The sequence below is a fragment of the Eublepharis macularius genome, chromosome 4 (genome assembly GCF_028583425.1).
Source record: "Eublepharis macularius isolate TG4126 chromosome 4, MPM_Emac_v1.0, whole genome shotgun sequence".
NCBI classification, from domain to species: domain Eukaryota; kingdom Metazoa; phylum Chordata; class Lepidosauria; order Squamata; family Eublepharidae; genus Eublepharis; species Eublepharis macularius.
Genome location: NC_072793.1, coordinates 100,701,260 through 100,721,938, shown reverse-complemented (window position 1 = coordinate 100,721,938; position 20,679 = coordinate 100,701,260). Strand labels below are relative to the sequence as shown.

Genomic DNA, 20,679 nt, shown 5'->3' with positions numbered 1-20,679 from the left:
TTGCACAGCTCACATCCTTGGCCATCAACCGGTTATCCTGCTCTATTCTACTTCCTTCACAGAGTATTTTCCCATATTCTCACACAATACACTTGTGCTTGAGTACAATGTTCTCATGAATACTGTATTATGAAGTTTGCAAACTCTCATAAGATTGAGATTTTACTTGCTTCCAAGAAAAATCACAAAATATAATCTGTATAAAAGTACAGCGATGGTCTCATCTGAGTTCATAGTAGACATGGGCACGAAACGAAAAAAAATAACGAACCAGCAGATCGTGGTTCGGTGCAGACCACGATCCCAAATTAGCGAACCGCAACGACCATCTCCTGTTGCCAAACCGGATTGTGGTTTGTGGTTCGGGGACGGCACGATGCGGCGCGTTGCTATTCCCAGAGATACAAAAACTGAGGCTGATGCCGGCAGCCGCCAGTCCTGACGGGCACGAGGAGATGGCGAGGGGTCTGGCCGCTCGCCGGCAGCACCCCCCATGTGCTCGCCTGCCAGGCCAAAGTGGAGTGTGCTGGTATTCCCAGCGAGAAAGGAACGGTGGGTACTGCCAGCAGTCGCTGGGCCTGGCGGGCACGGGGAGGGGGCAGAGAGCCGCCTCCCCTCAGGGGGCGGGGGGTCTGGCTGCTCGCCGGCAGCACCCCCCATGTGCCCGCCTGTGAGGCCGAAAAGGAGCGTGCTGGTATTCCCTGCGACGCCAGGAAGGTGGGTGATGATGGCGGCCGCCAGGCCTGGCGGGCACGGGGAGGCAGCAGAGAGCCTCCTCCCCTCAGGGGGCGGGGGGTCTGGACACTCACCAGCGGCACCCCCCATGTGCACGCCCGCCAGGCCAAAAAGGAGCACGCTGGTATTCCCTGCGACCCCAGGAAGGTGGGTGATGACGGCGGCCGCCAGGCCTGGCGGGCACGGGGAGGCAGCAGAGAGCCTCCTCCCCTCAGGGGGCAGGGGGTCTGGACACTTGCCGGCGGCACCCCCCATGTGCCCGCCCGCCAGGCCGAAAAGGAGAATGCTTGTATTCCCTGCGACCCCAGGAAGGTGGGTGATGACGGCGGCCACCAGTCCTGGCAGGCACGGGGAGGCAGCAGAGAGCCTCCTCCCCTCAGGGGGCAGGGGGTCTGGACACTTGCCGGCAGCACCCCCCATGTGCCCACCCGCCAGGCCGAAAAGGAGCATGCTTGTATTCCCTGCGATGCCAGGAAGGTGGGTATTGCCGGCAGCCGCCGGGCCTGGTGGGCACAGGGAGGCGGCAGAGAGTCACCTCCCCTCAGGGGGCGGGGGGTTTGGCCACTCACCGGCAGCACCCCCCATGTGCCCGCCCACCAGGCCAAAAAGGAGCGTGCTGGTATTCCCTGTGATCCCAGGAAGGTGGGTGATGACGGCCACCACCGGGTGTGGCGGGCACGGGGAGGCAGCAGAGAGCCTCCTCCCCTCAGGGGGCAGGGGGTCTGGACACTTGCCGGTGGCACCCCCCATGTGCCCGCCCGCCAGGCCGAAAAGGAGCATGCTTGTATTCCCTGCGATGCCAGGAAGGTGGGTATTGTCGGCAGCCGCCGGGCCTGGCGGGCACAGGGAGGCGGCAGAGAGTCACCTCCCCTCAGGGGGCGGGGGGTTTGGCCACTCACCGGCAGCACCCCCCATGTGCCCGCCCACCAGGCCAAAAAGGAGCGTGCTGGTATTCCCTGCGATCCCAGGAAGGTGGGTGATGACGGCCACCACCGGGCGTGGCGGGCATGGGGAGGCAGCGGAGAGCCTCCTCCTCTCAGGGGGCGGGGGTTCTGGCCGCTCGCCAGCGGCATCCCCCATGTGCCCACCCACCAGGCCAAAAAAGAGTGCACTGTTATTCCTGGCGAGGGTGGGAGCGGACATGACATTTGGACGGGGGTCTGATCCCCCAGCCACTGTGGGCCCTCATCCTAGGGTCCCACCAAGGAACAGTGCAGCAGTGGCAGCTGACAGTACCCACCTTCCTGCCTTACCGGAAAGGATGGGAGGGAAAGGACCTGTCATGTGGGGGGTAAGTGGGAAGACCCCCCCCAAACAAACTCCAGGCTAAACAGGAGTGCACTGGTATTCCCGGAATGGGTGGGAGAGGACCTGTCATTTGGACAGGGGCCTGATTCCCCACCCACCGCAGGTACTCACGCGAGGGTCCCACCGATGAACAGTGCGGCAGTGGCAGCCAACAGTTCTCACCTTCCTGCCTTGTCAGAAAGGATGGGAGGGAAAGGACCTGTCATGTGGGGGGGTAAGTGGGAAGACCCCCCCCAACAAACTCCAGGCCAAACAGGAGCACGCTGGTATTTCCGGAATGGGTGGGAGAGGACCTGTCATTTGGACAGGGGCCTGATCCCCCAGCCATCGCGGGTCCTCACCTGAGGGTCCCACCGAGGAACAGTGCGGCGGTGGCAGCTGACAGTACCCACCTTCCTGCCTTGTCAGAAAGGATGGGAGTTGCAGGACACATTCCCACCCAGCTGAAAGAGGTCCCGTCAGTCCCGTTGACAGGGGTGCCGCCACATTGTCAACCAACTGTATCCGTACACAGTACAATCGGTGGCGCAAGCACCACCGAGCTGTGTAACCAAGGAGGGAGCAGTAACAGGATAGTCCCTCGTGAAACAGGGACTGACCTGTTCCGCTGTCCTGCCTTTGTGGAAAGTAGGGATGGGCAGGACAGGAGGCATTGTTTGGACAGGTCAGAGTGGTTCCTGCGAGGGGGAGACGGAAACGGGACAGCAGCAGCAGCAGCTGATATCGGCCACCTTCCTGCCTTTGCGGGAAGGACATCAGTCGAGCGACCCATTCCCCCCTGATCAGAGGGCTCTGCATTTGCGATGGGTGGGAGCACTGTGCGGCTGAACTATATGTGCAACAGTTTTTGAGCTGCTGCGCAAGTGCCCAAAAGAGGCTGCCATCAGCAGCATCACCCACCTTCCTGCCTTGCCGGAAAGGATGGGAGGGAGAGGACCTGTCATGTGGGGGGGGGGAGTGGGAAGATCCCCCCACTACCACCAGGCCAAAGAGAAGCATGCTGGAATTCCTGGCGTGGGAGGGAGAGGACATGTCATTCAGACCGGGGGCCTGATCCCCCAGCCACCGCAGGGTCTCACCTGAGGGTCCCACTGAGGATCAGTGCAGCGGCAGCCACCTCCTGAGCCATCAGCCTCGAGGTTGTAAGCGCCGCTGTCCCAGACCCCGAGGGGACAACCTCCGCAAGCGCAGCCTGTCGGAGCACTCTGCTCTCGCCAGCATCACCCTCAGGGCAAACTGATCCTCCCACTGACCCCCGCTCACAAGAGCGGGTGGCCCCCTTTCTCCCCCCAATGGATGTTTCACTGGGTGAGGAGGGAGACAGGCTCGGGTGGTGACTCTTCAGGTGCTGAGTCAGGGCCATCGAAGACAGGTGCTTCGAGTTTTTGCCCCTGCACACCAGGACATCACAGGCATGGCACTGCACCACACGGAGGTCATCAGGAAGGGCCCGAAAGTGCCTCCATACAGAGGAGTTGTAATGTTGTCCGCTAACTGTCCCAGGGGAAGGAGGACAAACGGTTACAGGCTGCATTTCGGGGCTGGACACAAACAACAGCGTGAGGGGTAGACTGAGGGAGGGGACACCACCAAGAGTTTGGGATGGGGACGGGAGGGATCTTTCATAACCCACATACCATTCCTCCAGGGATACATCGCCCGCCCAGCCCTCCTCAAAATGTTGAGAGAGATTCTCTCCCCGCTGCACAAAGACCTCTTGGGCCTCCACAGCCCACATAGGTGAATTGGGGGAAGCAGGAAGACTCCCTGCAGCCCCCGAGCCACACCCAATACTACTTTCCACAACTGAACCAGGGGGACTGCCATCGCACTTCACCCCACAACCACCCTTGGCAGCCAACACAAGAAGAAGACTCATTGTGCCGCCAAACTAGAATTAAGGAGGACAGGAAAGAGATGACCCTGTGTGCCCTCCACCGTGGTGCCCACCAAGCTTGGCCCCAGGGCCTGGCAGCAGCCCTGGCACCAGAGGGAGGGAGGGACTAGAGCCCTAGCCCACCACTCCCACAGACCTGAACAGATCAGGCACTGATTAATAATCAATGTGAGCCCTCAGCCGAGGTGCCCACCGAGCTTGGCCCCAGGGCCTGGCAGCAGCCCTGGCACCAGAGGGAGGGAGGGACTAGAGCCCTAGCCCACCACTCCCACAGACCTGAACAGATCAGGCACTGATTAATAATCAATGTGAGCCCTCAGCTGAGGTACCCACCGAGCTTGGCCCCAGGGCCTGGCAGCAGCCCCGGCACCAGAGGGAAGGAGGAACTAGAGCCCTAGCCCACCACTCCCACAGACCTGACCTGATCAGGCACTGATTAATAATAATCAATGTGAGCCCTCAGCCGATGTACCCACCGAGCTTAGCAACAGGGCCTGGCAGCAGCACTGGAACCAGAGGCTGGGGCTACAGCCATAGCCCAGCACACCAAGATGCCTGGGCAGAACAGGTACAGTGACCAAGAATAATAATAGCAATAATAAGAATCATAATTAAAATGATTAGGATCGTGATAATGATACGAATCATTTGGTGAGCCCTCAGCCCAGGTGCCCACCTAGCTAGGCCCCAGGGCCTGGCAGCAGCCCTGGCATCAGAGGGAGGGAGGGACTAGAGCCCTAGCCCACCGCTCCCACAGACCTGAACAGATCAGGCACTAATGTGAGCCCTCAGCCGAGGTACCCACTGAGCTTGGCCCCAGGGCCTGGCAGCAGCCCTGGCACCAGAGGGAAGGAGGGACTAGAGCCCTAGCCCACCACTCCCACAGACCTGAACAGATCAGGCACTAATGTGAGCCCTCAGCCAAGGTACCCACTGAGCTTGGCCCCAGGGCCTGGCAGCAGCCCTGGCACCAGAGGGAAGGAGGGACTAGAGCCTTAGCCCACCACTCCCACAGACCTGACCCGATCAGGCACTGATTAATAATCAATGTGAGCCCTCAGCCAAGGTGCCCACTGAGCTTGGCCCCAGAGCCAGGCAGCAGCCCTGGAACCAGAGGAGATAGATCCCTATCCACCAAAGCCAAGCTCAATTGTACTCTCAGTCTCGCTTCCCAAAGGCTAGCAAGTGGCAAGCAAGAGCTCTGTCCCACTCCACTGCTCGCAGACAGTGAAACCCAGCCTGGGAGACCACGGCTATTTATAAGCAAGGGTCCCATTCAGCAGCACAGGAGGTCTGTGTTTGGCCGTCAGAGCTGCCTATCAGGGTTTGCAGGGATGAGATTGGAGTGCCCATGGCTACAGAACACCCCCTTCCCCCTCCCTCCCCTGGGTATCTTCTCCCAACTTGTAACTGCTTTGCAGCTCCGTGGTTGGAAGGAAGCCCTGCTGATCAAGGAAAGCTGGGCTTCCATTTGGGTTTCCAGGGCGACAGAAGGAGGGCAGACAGAGCTCAGGCATTCCCCTGGCTCCATTGTCAGGGGAATAGATTGCTGGCGCCTGAGTGTCTGGCTTCCCGAACCCAGCCCCGAACGCCCCAAACCGGGCCTCTCCCGACCGCTGGTTTGTTGGCCGTGGCTGACCACGATCCGCTGGGTCACGATCACGCGATTGCCATTTTCGTGGGTTTTTACGGTTCATAATGCAGTTTGTGCCCATCTCTAGTTCATAGTTCCCATGTGACACCAGTCACATGAGTAAACTGCTTGCATGATCAGATTTTTAGCATGACAGCTTACCAGCGTATCAGAACTGATATTCTGTCCCCTTCTTTGTTGAGGAATGTTCTCATCTTTTACCTGCTAAAGACCATTCTCTTCTTAACTCCTCCATTACTCCCTTGTCTACCTCTTTCCACTGAATTTGTCTATTCTTGTCTTCGTGAAGCTTTCTCATATTCTTTTTAAGACTGGATTCAGACTGACAGCATTTTCCCACCGTCTAGTGATTTTTGCAATCATATAACCTATTTTTTTTTAAGTTTTTTAATTATTTTTTAATATCTAACATAAAAAAAACTACAGAAGACTACAAAAGTATAAAGGGGAGGGGGGAAAAAAGGGAAGGGAGAACTGGGAAAAGGGAAAATCAACATACAAACAACAAACACTACACTACATGTCTTGTATTCCCTTCATACTGCAATTTTTCTTAAAAGTTAACTTTCTAATATGCTATCAGATTGGTAGGTCTTATACAATACAGATTATATTCAGGATCAGGACTTCTTCCCTCCCCCCCCTTGCGTCTCGGTCTCAATTCTCTCTGCGCAGCTGGAGCAGCTGCGCCTGCTCTTTCCTCCCCCCCACTTTCCCCTTCAGACTTCGAACTTTCTTCCTGCTGAAACTCCTGATGGTTGAACAAAAAGTCTGTCAGCTGCGCGTCCGATGTAATCTTGTAAGTTTGATCTTTATATCTGAACCAGACGCCTTTTGGAAACAGCCACTTATATTTTATATCACATTTCCTCAAGAAAGCCGCAAGTCCTTTATATTTGAGTCTTCTTTTACGAGCCAAAAATGGAACATCCTTCAATATTTTAACCTTATTGCCCAAATAGTCCAAGTCCACATTATACGAATTGTCTAAGATGGTGTTCTTAGATGAAAAGTCAATAATAATCTCGCGAGGCAGCTGCCGCTTCATTGCATACTTTGAAGATGTCCGCCGGACTTTCAAAATATCGTTTTTTATCTCTTCTTTAGTTGCCTTTGCGAATGGCGCCAAAAGTCCAGACACCAAATCTTTTAAATTTTCACTTTGCTCTTCTTTTACATTTTGAAGACGCAATACCGTTTGGGCACGGTCCACTTGTAATCCTATTATTTGATTCTCCAAAAGCTTCACTTCCTTACTTTTTGCTTTCATGAGTACTGCGTTCTCGTGCGCAGACTGCTCTGCTCCGGTCACTGTTTCTTTAATGGCTTTCACCTCGCTCTCCACTGAATCCTTTTGCCCCATTTCATTCAGTTTCGCTACAAAGGACTGCACAGCATCGAAAACTGCTCGTCTCACCAACTCTTCCAAAGTTTCCCCCTTCCCCTGTAACGTCGCCATCACCGATTTACTCATTGCTGGGCTCTGCTTTCTTGTCGCCATCTTAGGGGGGGGGCGCCAACTAAGTTCCAAAACTCGGTGCAGGGGAAGAAGTCTGTGCCTTTTTAGCTTCAATTCCCACCGATCCTTCGCATACACTTAAAAATCAGAAGGGATTCGCTTACTTACAGGTCTTCACCTTAAATCTGCTTATTGCCGTTCTCCATGGCCCGGCAGCACACGTGGTGCTGCGCAAGTCTGCCGGCCTCCGTTGGAGCAAGCGGGCAATTTACCCCTGGAAGTAATGCAATTTACCCCCTGCATTACTTCCAGGGGTTTCTTCCCACGGTGCCCCGGATCCAGGCTCCCTCACTGGGAGTCCTGGGGGTTAACCCTCGCAGGTCAACCGCCCGGTCAGGCTGCTCAGACAGTTCCCCCCGGACCTGTGGAGAGGAACGTCCGACATGGCCGGGAAAACGAAACCGAATCCAATCATATTACCTATTGAACAACAGAGTGAGAAGTGACTCCACCGCTCCACATTTTCAACATCCACAGCTGAAAATGTGATAAAAGTGGAGCCCATCAAGTATTGCAGTTCATCAGACAATCCATTTCCCTAGGAATATCACTGTACAGGGAGTTTAAAACAATAATACTTACCATTTATAAAACGTGCACAATGGTATGCTCCCAACCTCTCCAGGCCTAACTAAGACTCACCTTTAACCCTGGCAGCAGCAGAGGACCCACCGAACTGCAAGTATATGACAGGAAGTCACATGATATCACCATCATGTGACAGGAAGATGAGGATCCAGAGTCTCTGAATTTACCTGAGCTAAAAAGTAATCCTCTCAAACGTTGTGTCACCTCACTTCAGTGCACTGCTGCTCCTCACAGAGTGTGCAAAGAGGGAAAAAGGAATGGGCCACTTGCTATCTACATATGTGCACTACTATCAGGTCCTTCCAAAAAGCAGTAAAAAAATGACTACTCAATAGGGGTCTGCAACCCACAAGTGGGGCTCCCTCACTACCTGAAGGCTGTGGACTGAAGGTCTCTAGCATAGACTATTCAAAGCCACCAAAAGCCTGGAAAACAGGAGAGGTCTGTATCAAGCATTCAGTCTCAAAAGTGCTTTGGGCAGAAGGTACAGAAGCAGACAGACCAACAGTCCAATGGAACAGAAAGTGTACCTGGTCTTCCTCTGTGACGTTGTGCAGACTTGGGCAGGGAGGGCAATGGCTATGGGAGATTTATGTCACATAGAGGCACCAGGTTGGTCAATTCCAGCTTTTCTAAGAGAAGAGGATTTTGAGCTTTAGCTGGAATTGTCTGCTATTCCCTTCTCTGACCAACAGCCTCCATAGCTCAAGAAGCCTGTATCGGAGTCACAAATCTTCTAGATCAAGCCCCACTGAACTTCTGTAAAATTCTAAAAGATCTTCCCTGGAACTTTCACCCTGTCAATTTATCATCTTCATCCACTTCACTTCTTCTACTAGATTAGTTTTCACTGCCTGTTTATCCTCCATTATGTCTCACTTAGTCCATATCCCGGTTTCCCAAGTCCTCTTTTTCTTTTTCATGCTAGCTACCCTGATGCCCTCAATCATCATCATCATCATCACCACCACCATCACCTTCTCTGTTTTACCCGGACTTTCTCCTTTGCCTTTGTCCACCTTTTCAAAGCCTCCCACCTTAAAATAGGTTGGTAAGTTATTTGCCTAGCAAGACAGCTGATTCATCTGAACCAAATCCTCCTCGCAAAAAGCAACCAGAGCCTGCATTTCATCTGAAACATGGGGACCCTTTGAAGGCATTTCTCTCTTATAAGCCCATTTGCCTCCTCTCTGGATCCCACAGGGACAATGAAGCAGAAAGGGGGTCTCCTTCGCTCAGCTTGCCTGACCTACGACTCTCATTAAGAGAATCTTTTCAAACCAGACTGCAAAATGTCTTGCTCGCGCCTCAGTTGCTTGGGGGAGGTGGAAGGGAGCTATTTGGAGAAGCTGTCTCCATGGCAACACAAATTCCCATCAGAAAATGTGCACAGGTCACCTGTTTCTGTGAAAGTTTCTCTCTTGTTTTCTTTCCCTGCTTCTCCAACAGGTGCCAGGGGAGCAGATGCTGTTTGACACACCATGACACACCAGCCAGGAGATGTGAGAACATCTCAGATTTGGGAGAGATGCCTCAGGAAGGCTGACCTCCTGCAGTCTCAAAAGTCAGCAAATGTCTACTTTGGCATATGAACGGGAATGCAGCACAGAGGTCCCAATGGCCTGCATTGTGTGTGTACAGGGGGGCGGGGGGACACAAAAATTTGACACTTCTGAGGGCTCAGGTGTAATTCTGGGTGAAATGACAAGTGCAAAGGGGCTTACGTGTGACAAGTCTAGTCTCTAGTTGCTGTTCATGTCAAAACTGTCACATATTTTAACAAGCAGTTAAAGGACAGGGAGAGAAGACAAAAGGAAGCTTCAAGCCAAGAGCAAGATGTACTGGCGGAACTGACTCTGTAAGAAAAGCAGAGTTGCTGTTTGTAGTTGGACAGCTCCTAAATCATAGCTCCCCTTTCCCTTCCCCCAAGCTAAGAGGGTGCAAAAAAACTTGAAGGATGGCTTTTGCTTATATAGAATATGGCTCTAGTCACTGTAAAAAAAATGCCACCTTGCTCTCTGAGAAGAATTATGTTATTTAGTTAAAAATGGAATGGCTTGGCAAAAGTTGCATAGTTGTGATGACAAATCATTCCCAACACTCCATGTTATATGGGAACTGAAATCCAACAACAGAATCATTCCTCTATGAATAAATCCTACAAGAATACTGGACTGAAAAAGAATAAAAGGGGAGGAGTAGGCACAGAAGTCTTGATTAACAAAAAATGAGGTATTTCCCAGTACTGCAGAAATATCTCAAATTCCAAAATGCTAACAAATTTTTGAGAAGCTAGCATTGTGTAGCAGCTTGGTAAGCAGCACAGACAGAGAGAGTTTGAAGGACAGATGCTACAGAGGGCCAGGCTTTGGCATCGCGTCCAGCCTAAACGCCCACCTCTTCCTCAGCTGACTAGTCCAGATGCAAAATCAAATCACAGGCAGCATTCATACAGTAATGTGCATCAGAGTGAGGCTACCTCCTTCTCAAACTGTTTAAAAAGTTGGCCACCACTGCCCTGGAGACACTGAAACCTGGAGCCTGAAATGCAGCAGCCAATTGTACAAGGCCAAGCCTAACAAGAGGTTTCCTACCATCTGTCAGTCACAGAGACTGACTCCCTTATTCTGTTCTATGCCTGAAGAGAGGAAAGAGCACGCTGACTGAAATCTATAGCAAAATCTCCTCCAGCTTCCGGTTCCCAAGAGAGACACACACAAAGCATAAGTTGGGAGAACGTTTATTTGAGATTCCTGTCTTCCCTGGTTTAAAGAAGAGAGTTTCAGCTTAAGAAGTCTCTGTTCTTCATTCAGTTTGAAAAAACACAAGAGCCCAGCCAGGATTCAGGATTTTTTTAAAAAGCTAAAAAAGCAGCTCTCATTAAAAAGCTACCAGGTGTTCCCAGCACAATCTGTAGCTCTCTTTTTAACTATAATGATTTCATTGCTTGTGTGACAGATGCACTCTCCAGGACCTTTCCCGGAGCATCAAAATGTCATCTCTTCACACATACATACATTTAACAAATCTGATGCTGCTTTCCTTCCTCCCTTACCCACCACCCATATTATCCACACAAGACACCACAAGGCTTGTTCATTTACCCACAGTTAAAGACAGAGGAAGGCTCTGTTCAAAATGTTGCAACTACACCCTGCTAATCATTGAACCCAAGAGATTCGCCTGTTACCTGAACCTCAGAGTAGAATTCTCAGGAGAACACTGAGGTACTAGCACAGGAAAACAACAGGTTTCTCCAAAAGGTTTCTCCAAATGCTCTGCTGTTATCTAAAATCTAAGCTTCACCAGTCATCCTGAAAGACTGGGCCATTCCAATTGCCCGTACTGTAGATAAGATTTCAGTGGCACCTTGAAAGTTCCAAAGCAGATCATGAAGTGAAACGCTAATGCTTGAGCATTAATCCTCAGATACAGCACAAAGCAAGATGACGCCATATTCCATAGCTTTCCATGTGGTTGCAATTATTGCCTACAGCAGGTGTCTTATAAGTAACTATGTTTGTGAGGGAAAAATGTTTGCAAGGGAGTGCTCCAGTGGGCTTCTGGTATTTTTGATCCAGCTGCAGACCCCATGGTATAAAGAGCTGTTTTATCACATTTCACATATGTGGCAGTCCAGTTCTGCTCAAAAGGCAAGAATAAAGGGAGAGCACTTATTCAACAAAAACAGAGATTATTTACAGATACGAGGCTTATTCAAAGAGAGGCCGGGCTTCTGCCTACTACTGAGATTCTCTAAGTATACAACCATTTTTTTAAAAAAAGATTTCCACTACAAAAACAGGCTAATTAAGACAAATCATGCTCACTGCCCTTAGAATACTGAGTGCCATTTAAAGGGGGGGGGTATGCCTGTTCAAGCAGTTCAGAAACTGTAGCATTCTGGGGGTAAGCTATGAGGGGGCTTGTGGGGACCACCACTACATTTCCTAATGCCCCCCCCCAACTTATTGGAACTATATTATGTATTATGATAAGCAACAGCAGGATACAGGCTTTAAGCTCAAGACTTGCTGCCCCAAAGGATCACTCACCTTGATGTAAGTATCAAGGCTCGGATGGACGCGGTTCACTGCCAAATGGATGGATAGTGGAGTCTTGTATGGGAAAGTTGCCATGACTACATGACTAGGGGCTGGGAAATGGAAGATCTTGAAACCATATTTCTGGAACATGCGGACCACTTTCTCAGATGGCTTCGCTTCTCCCTCACTTATGATACTACCCACCAGGTATCGGCATTTCTCTGGGTCCACCTACGGAAGAAATAAGAGGTAGTGTTAGAAATTTGCAAAAGCCCCACAATGCAGTCTTTAAAATATTGGAATAAAAGCAACTCTGTACTTCCATAATGTTACAGAAATGTTAAGGCTTAATTTAAACTCAGTTTTCAGATTGAGGAACCCTGGAGTCCCTTCGTTGGTTATCAGGGGTTCCTCAATAAAAGGATCAGTAATGACAAACATTTTCTAGTCAAACTTTGCTCACCATTGTTCTAAAGTGTGTTATCTCTATCTTTGAACAAACTGTAAACTTTATGGTAATAACTTATTTACAGAGCTCTGTCAGTCTCGGCCTTCTCTCCTTCTATGTAGGCACCAACTGAGGAGATACAGAAAGTGCGTGTTACACTTGCCCACTTCCTGGCTCCTCCCAGGAACTACAACTTAATCATTTTTTTTCTATATTGCTACAATCATTGCCAAGATTTATGCACATCCAAACAAGCATACTACTTGTGTTCCAAGCTGTGTTCTCAGTTCATAGAGGCTACAGTGTGGCCCAATAGGCCGGTGTGTACCCTGTGCAAAATAAGAAGGCTTCCTAGAACATAATCCTTTACAATGTGCAGGATCAGGAAGCATAACTGCAATACAGGCCAGAGTCTTGGCACCTCTGTTCAATCAAGCCATCAAAATACTTGCTTCTAATTTCTATAGCATTTACTCAGAGTATTTACCCGGAGTATTCAACATTTGTCACCAAGATTACCTGAAAATAGGGTGGCTGTTCCCCCAGTGGGTGTGGGGAATCCCCTGATCCCACTCTCTGCCCCCTGCCACCACTTACCTGACCAGCGGGGGGTGGAGGTGGGAAAGACGGGGAAACAGGCCTCCGAGATGCGCTCCCATAGTGGTGCAATGATGTCACTCCCGGGAGTGATGTCATCACGTCACCCCAAGAACACTCCCGCACTTCACAGCAGGCCTGTTTGGGGCCCAAATTGGTCAGCTGCAAAGCACACACACTCCTGGCCTGCATGATGATGTCACTCCCACTACCACTGGGAGGATAATGGGACCTGAAAACCCTACCTGAAAAGCAGTTACCCCACACATATAATGAATTACTATAGGCCACTATTTCAGGATTAACCTGCATAGTTTGGGGGGGGGGTCTTTTTTATCTTGTTTTTCTGTAATAAAGATCCTATGATTCTATAAATGTCTAATACATAGTCCAGACCTCTGTCTCTGAATCCAAAGCCTGAGAATAGACTCTGTCTAGACAAATAAAACAATGTCAGAATCTTTAATGTCAGATTCTGATTTCTGACAAATCTAACATCCACATCTGAACAATGAGAGAATAAATAACTCTCAATAATGCCTATACAGCCTACTGCTATCCTTCTGACAGAAGACTTCATTGATTTCTATAGGTGAGAATCCATTTGTTATTCAAACAATGCCAATCATAATACAGACCCTAATTAGAATCAATGTCAACTCTCTATTATGAGAGAAGCAACAAGTGAGCAGCAGCAGCCGCCAATTAAAAGGCCTCACCGCTCTACCTACTAACCAAGGACCATGCTGTGACATTTTTGAAAGATGTACGCAGACAGGCTTTTTAGGACTGTGCTGGCTGAATATTAAAACAACCCCTTGAAATTCTCAGGGCTGACACCCAGACCACCACAGCCATTTCAGCTACGTGCTGTGAATAAGTTCTCTTTCATTTTCCCCACTGACAGGGATAGTAAATTGATCACCAGGATCCTAGAAATATGGATCAGAAACTTCTGAAACTTTCCTAAAGAAATCATAGCCAGACAAATGGTCAATCTGTGGGCAGGGCCATGGAGAAAGGGGCAGGAGAGGGAACAAAATTCCAGGGGCCCCTATGTATCAGGTTCTCTGAATTCCCAGCCTTTTTTTAAAGCAAGTCTGTAGCCCTTTGCATTACAGAAATATGTATTTCCCTAACTTTTTTAACAATGAAGCTGGGGATTCCGAGAACCTGGTATACGTATTTGTTATAACATTATATCTATATGACGATATTCTAGCAGCGGTTTTAAGAAACTTAAAGCCTTCTGTGATGGAGGAAGGAAACAGTCCCTACAGAGACAATTTCAAGGAAAATGGCTGCTATGTGAGTGAGGGAAATCTGCATTTTCCTACCTACGCAACAGCCATCCAGGCTTTATTCATTTTATTTATGTTATTTACAGGCCGCCTTTCTCACTGAAACTCAAGAGAGATTACACAGTGTGAGTTCGCATAGTCAATTTCAAGGGAATTTCAAAAAACAATGTAACAGAGTATATAAATGCAAATTTGCAAAACCAGCAGAAATCCAATACAGAGTTGAAGAAATGCTGAAACACATAATCCTAAAACTGACCTATTAAACAACACAGAACTACTCAGTAGGATCATACTTAAAGCATCAGATAGTACATACTAGCTCATAGCAGTAAAGCCTTTGATCCCTATCTCTTTACTGATGCATCATTTTGAGACCACTTCCTTACAGTATAGCCCTCCTGTTTGAGTAAACGTCTCTTGAATAATTCAGTTTTGCATTGTTTTCTTTATTGCGATCTTTCCCAAACCTTGGGAGAAAAACAGGTTTGAGAAATGGGAGGCCCAGACTTACCTGGGCCGTCGGTTGCCGCCGGCGGGCGGAGGAGCAGGGACCGTGCGGCCGCTTGCTCGCTGGCTCGCCCGGCATGCCCCGGGTGAGCCAGCGACCAATCGATTCAAACTCTGGGCCAGCCAATCACGGTGGCCCGGAGCTGAGCCGTTGGGGGGCGGGGGTTGGCCGCGGGGCCCGGCGGCAGTCTCCTCCAAGGTCCAGCAGCCGGGTACTTAAGCGGCTGCCGGACCCGCCCCCGCCCACTTCGTCCTCGGCATTCGGAGCGAGCGGGCGGCGCGGCGCGGCTCAGCAGCGGAGAAGACGAAGACCGAGGAGCGAAGACCCGGAAGCAGCGGAGCGAAGGGACGACGAAGCCCGGGCAAGGCGAGGCGGGGCAGATTGGCGAAGGGTTTAGCTGAGCCCTCCGAGACCCTGCACCCAGGCCTGCCGGCCCGGCAGAAGCGGAGGCGCTGAGAAGAGGCTCCGCCAGGCGGGAACGGCGAGGGACACTAGCGGGCGCCTGGCCGAGCGGCCACCAGCACAGCAGTGACCCTTGGGCGTGGAGGAGCGCGGCCTTTGCCCGGGAGCCTCCAAAACCCTACCCCGTGTCGCGGCATTGCGGAGCAAGCGGGGGGCGGGACCATGGCACCGAGCAGGAAGGGTTCCTCTGGGGGGAGCGGGGCACGTGCTCGCATCTCTCGCTCGGGGGCGGGTAACAAGGCCAAGGGGCCCCCCGGCAAGCCCCCTCGGGGGAGGGGGGGTGCCACGGGAAGCAGGCCCAGTACTGCGGCGGGCCAGACGGCAGGCAGCAGGCCCTCTCCGGCCACTCCTCCCTCGACCAGGAGGAGGGCGGCCACGGGCAGGGGGACAGCAGCGGGCGGCCAGAATAAACGGGGGACCACACCCAGGGGGAAGCAGGCCACCAATTCAGAAGGGGCCTCGGCCAGAAGGCCTCAGGCCCGGTCAGCGGGGAGGGGTGAGCCTCGGCAGCCCGCAGGGGAGGCCAGCCCCAGCGCTCTGCTGGACATTTCCCGGGCGTTGGAGCGCCTCACGGCATGGGTGGAGTGCCTGGGGAACTCCGGGGTGGGGGCAGTGCAGGCTGTTCCAGACCCCGTCGAGGTCCCCCAACGCGAGGCGCGGAGGAACGCAAAGAGGGGCCGCGGTGTCGCCCGTAGGAAAGGGGCTCACTCTCCCTCCAGCTCTGAGAGCAGCAGCAGCGGGGACCGTCGGAGGCCTGCCAAAAGAAAGAGGAAATCCCGTAGGAAGGACCGGCGCCACCAGCATGAGTCAGACAGCGATTGGACGTCAGGTGAGTCCTCTTCCTCAGACGATGGGGCTTCGGGGGATGATTACTGGGGGGTGGCAGCCGGGGTCCCCAGCCTCCCAGGCTGGGTCCAACGGAGGAGGGATAGGCCTCGTCCGAGGGAGGATGACCCCAGGGAGGTCTGGGCCCCCGCGGAACCCCCGCCCCGGGCGTCCCCCTTCACGGACAACGAGGACCCCCCGGGGATTCATTTGGCACGCAGGGTCAGGGAACGTATACTGGACGGCTACTATATAGACGTCCTATCCCTACTCCGCCCAGAGGCGGAGGATGGGAGGTGCGCCCCCCCCATCCAGGCGGGAAAAGAAAGGGGGCAGGAAGGAGGTTGCCGAGCGGACGTTTGCTAACTGGCTCGAGGGATTCACGGTTTACATGGGGGTTATCCAGGCCGCCTACCCGGAGCGGGGTTGGCACCTGACCAATCACTTAGGGAATGTCCTACGGGCTCGGGCCTTGGCCGGGGAATCTGCGGCCATGGATTATGATGAGGCCTTCCGCAAGAGGGCCTCACACAACCCAAGGGCCCGCTGGGATCTCATTAGCCAGAAGCTCTGGCTCTGGCTGGTAGGCCCGCACATGAAGGGGAAGGGCGACACCCCACGGGGGGGCCGGTGGCAGCCGCGCAGGGACAAAGCGCGGGGCCTGTGCTGGGAGTACAATCAAGGAAAATGCCAACGCTCAAAGTGCCGCTTTGAGCACAACTGTGATGCATGCGGAGGCCCCCACTCCCGCCCATCCTGCCCGAGGGGAGGGACTCCCTCACACCCCTTTCATGGAGGCCGGTCCTCCAATAATTCCCGTAAGGACGGGGGACCGGCCGCATCTACCACCCAGCCCGCCAATAGCAATTAGTGTCCTCTCGGAGGGGCTGGGGCTTGCCCAGACCCCCGTCCGCCTCCGCGCGTTGCTCCCCTTGCTGGCTCGCTACCCCAACAGGGAGGCAGCCAAGTACTTACGGGAAGGGTTCTCGTTGGGCTTCCGCATCCCTTACAATGGGCCGCGGGTGGCGTCCTCCTCAGGGAATCTTAAATCCGCCAGGGAGCTCCCCGGGGTGGTGGCGGCCAAGATCGCCAAGGAGGTGGCAGCCGGCCGGGTAGCAGGCCCCTTCTCCAGCCCCCCTTTACCCAACCTGAGGGTTTCCCCCCTGGGGGTCGTCCCCAAGGAGTTTCGGCTTATTCACCATCTGTCATACCCCAAAGGGTCGTCGGTCAACGAAGCCATTCCTCCGGAATTACGTGCGGTCAGGTACTCATCATTCGACCATGCGGTCCGCCTGGTCAGGGCTTGCGGGCGGGGGGCCCTCATGGCCAAGTGTGACGTTCAGTCGGCCTTCCGGCTGCTGCCAGTTCACCCGCGGGATCATTGCCTTCTGGGATTTAAGTTCAAGGACCAATGGTACGTGGACAAGGCCATGCCCATGGGATGCTCAGTCGCCTGCGCGGCCTTCGAGGCCTTCAGTACCTTTCTCGAATGGGCGGCCAAGGACCGCATGGGGTCTCCATTCATTACGCATTATCTGGATGACTTCCTCATCATGGCCCCGCCCAACAGCGCGCGTTGCGCCACCCAGCTCGGCGCCTTCCAGGCCTTGGCCGCCGAGCTGGGGGTTCCCCTGGCGCAGGAAAAGACCGAAGGACCGGCCTCTCGGCTCACCTACTTGGGGATCGAGCTGGACTCGGTGGCCGGACTGTCACGGCTCCCCGGGGATAAGCTCGCTCGCCTCCGGGACCTGATCACCAGTGTCTTGCCCCGCTCGAAGTGCACGTTGAGGGAGCTTCAATCCATCATCGGTCACCTCAACTTCGCCTGCAGGGTGGTTTCACCGGGGCGGGCCTTTTGTGCCCGCCTCACTCAGGCCTGCCGGGGTGTGACCGCCCCTCACCATCGCATACGGGTGACCGCCGGCCTCAGAGCGGATTTGCGGGTTTGGCTGGAGTTCTTAGGCAAGTTCAATGGGGTTTCCCTCTGGCAGGCCCCTCTGGACTTGGGGTCGGGCCTGCAGGTCCACTCCGATGCAGCCGGCAGCCTGGGGTTCGGGGTGTATTTCCAGGGGCGCTGGTGCGCCCAGCGTTGGCCGGACTCATGGGCGGGGGCGGGTATTCTTCGGGATCTCACCTTCCTGGAATTTTTTCCCATCCTGGTGGCCGTATTCATATAGGGGGGGGGCTCCTGCGGGACAAGCGGGTCACTTTCTGGTGCGACAACATGGCAACGGTCAAGGTGATCTGCCGCCAGTCTTCTCGCTCCGAGCGGGTCATGCGATTGGTCCGCCGTTTTGTTTTGTGCTGTCTCGAATATAACATCACCTTCTCTGCCCGACACATAGCAGGGGTTGATAACGACCTGGCGGACGCGCTATCTCGCTTCCAGATGGAGAGATTCTTCGCGCTGGCACCGGAGGCTCGTCGCGTGCCCGACCCATTCCCAGAGGAGCTATGGCAGATTGGAGGGAGCACATAGCACAGGGAGTACTGTGCTCAGTGGCGCCTGCCACCCTCCGGGCCTACACCACGGCGGCTTCCAGATTTCAATCCTTCACCGAGGGCAGTGGGGATCGGGCGGCCTGGCCGGCTACGCAAGACATGGTGTTGCGGTATCTGGTTCACCTCCGGCAGCTGGGCCGGTCCACCAGGACCATGAGGAAGGATCTGGCAGCAATTACCTTTCTCAGCAGGGCTGCCGGTTCCCCAGACCCCTGCGGTGGCTTCCTGGTGCGCAAGGCGCTGGAAGGCTAGACGCGGTTGGCTCCTCCGCCGCCGGACCACAGGCGCCCCATCACCGTGGCCATGCTGGGGGGGATCCTCCGGGTGGTTCCCTCCCCAGCTTTTCCGCACAGCCTTTTCCCTAGCCTTCTTCGGTGCCTTTCAGGTCGGCGAACTGGTGGCAGGCTCCCGGGCGGACGCCGGGGCTCGCGCCCTCCGGGACAGCGATGTCGAGTGGTCCCCCCAGCGCGTCTCTATCACCGTGCGACGCTCCAAGACGGACCAGCGAGGGAAGGGGCACACGGTCACTCTGCGCCCCTCCAGCAACCGGGCCCTGTGCCCGGTCAGGGCGGTGGAGGCTTACATGGGGCTGCGCCCCGACCTCCGCGGGCCATTCCTCTTGCACAAGGACCTCTCGCCCCTCACCCGCTACCAGTTCGCGGCCGTCTTGCGCTCCTGCCTTCAGGCCTTAGGTTCCCCCCCCCCGCGAGTTCGGGACACATTCTTTTCGCATCGGCGCGGCCACTGAAGCACATGGGCGCGGCTTGTCGGCCGGGGCCATAAAAGCCATTGGGCGGTGGCGCTCCCAGGCATTCCGGACTTATATCCGCCCCAGGAGTGGGGTTGGTCACTAATGGTTGTTCGTACGCTTTCTTTAGCAGGGCTGAAGAGGACGGTGTGGATCTGCGGGCACAGCATCGTGCACTGGGCCGGGAAATATGCGGAGTCATCTGGCTGGGGAAGACACCTGGGGCTCGCAGAACACTTCTGCCTCCAATGGCTCCGAGTGCGGGGCATGCTCTGGGAGGCCCTGGTCCCTATGCTGCAGCGGCAAGCGCGCCGGTCGGGCCCGCCAGATGTCCTGGTCATACAGCTGGGCGAGAATGATCTAGGCAAGCGGGAAGGACCGGAATTGAAGCGGGCCATGTGCGCTGACCTGGAAAACCTGCGGGGACTCTTTCCTCGGACCTTCATCCTGTGGTCGGACTTACTCCAGAGATGCTCTTGGCGAGGGGCTCACTGCCCCAAGAAGGTGGAAACCATCCGGCAGAAGCTGGCACACGCCATGGGCCGGCACGTCACGGCGGTCGGGGCTCCCTGATCACGCACTGGGACATTTCACATCGTGTGCCCCCCCTGTTTCGTCCGGACGGGGTCCACCTCTCTAGCTGGGGCAATGACATCTGGCTGCAGGACCTGCGGGATGCCCTGCTGGAATGGCTACAGGGGTAGGAGTGTTGGCGGGAGCCACTTGTGGCGGTTGGGCATTGGATCGGATCCCATTTGATGGGGAGCTGGGCCCTCGGTCGCAGGCTCCCCAGGAAGGGGATTCCCATAAGGAATCTTGGGAGGGAGCTATGAAGGCACGCCCAGCTCGGGGGCTGCCGGGGCATTCTCCCTCCCAGGTGGCAGGGGGATCACCAAGGGTGTACACCAGGTGACACCCCCCCTTTACAATGCCACTCCTTGTTCCCCCCCTCAGCCGGGCGCTGGGGGGGCGGGGGGTCATCGGCTGGCAGGCGGGTCAGCCGATGCGATTCTGAGGATCCGATCCACATGCTGCGCCAATACTCCTGTTACTGTTGTTATGTAGCTATTGTTATGTTAATAAAGTTGTGGCCATTTTCTACCCAGCCAGGTGTTTGTGTGACTGTGTTGACGCGCGCTCCCTCCATGCTCCTCTCCCTATCGGCCATAGGCGGTAAATATTGGAGAAAATCCACAAAACACTTGGAGGTGCACAAATGTACCATGATGTTGTAGGGAAGCATGAAAAAAAACCCTGCATCTCAACAGCATTGAAGCCAAGGCAGATAACTTATGCGGAAGTCATCAGAAGCTGAATACTTCACTACAGCGAGGCTGAGGCAAACACTTGCCTATCCTGAGATGCTGTGAAGCCCATCAACCAAGCCAGCACTGGAAAAAGGCAAACAAACATCCCTCTTATTTTCAGGAGTTGACCTGAAAATCATCTTTAACCATAGCTGAGAAGTTATAACATACTCAATAGTAGAACAGCAAATCTCTGTTAATATTATAAACAGTCAAGCAACTATCTCTCAA

The 20,679-nt window shown here is 54.0% G+C and overlaps 1 protein-coding gene across 1 annotated transcript in view; it reads right to left on the bottom strand.

Moving 5' to 3' along the window:
* TEX264 (testis expressed 264, ER-phagy receptor) overlaps window positions 1-20,679 on the bottom strand; it is a 255,228-nt gene that overhangs the window by 172,327 nt on the left and 62,222 nt on the right. The window contains exon 4 of the mRNA XM_054977450.1: window positions 11,757-11,978. Within this exon, the coding sequence (XP_054833425.1) occupies window positions 11,757-11,978 (222 nt within the window). The remainder of the gene's footprint in view (window positions 1-11,756; window positions 11,979-20,679) is intronic.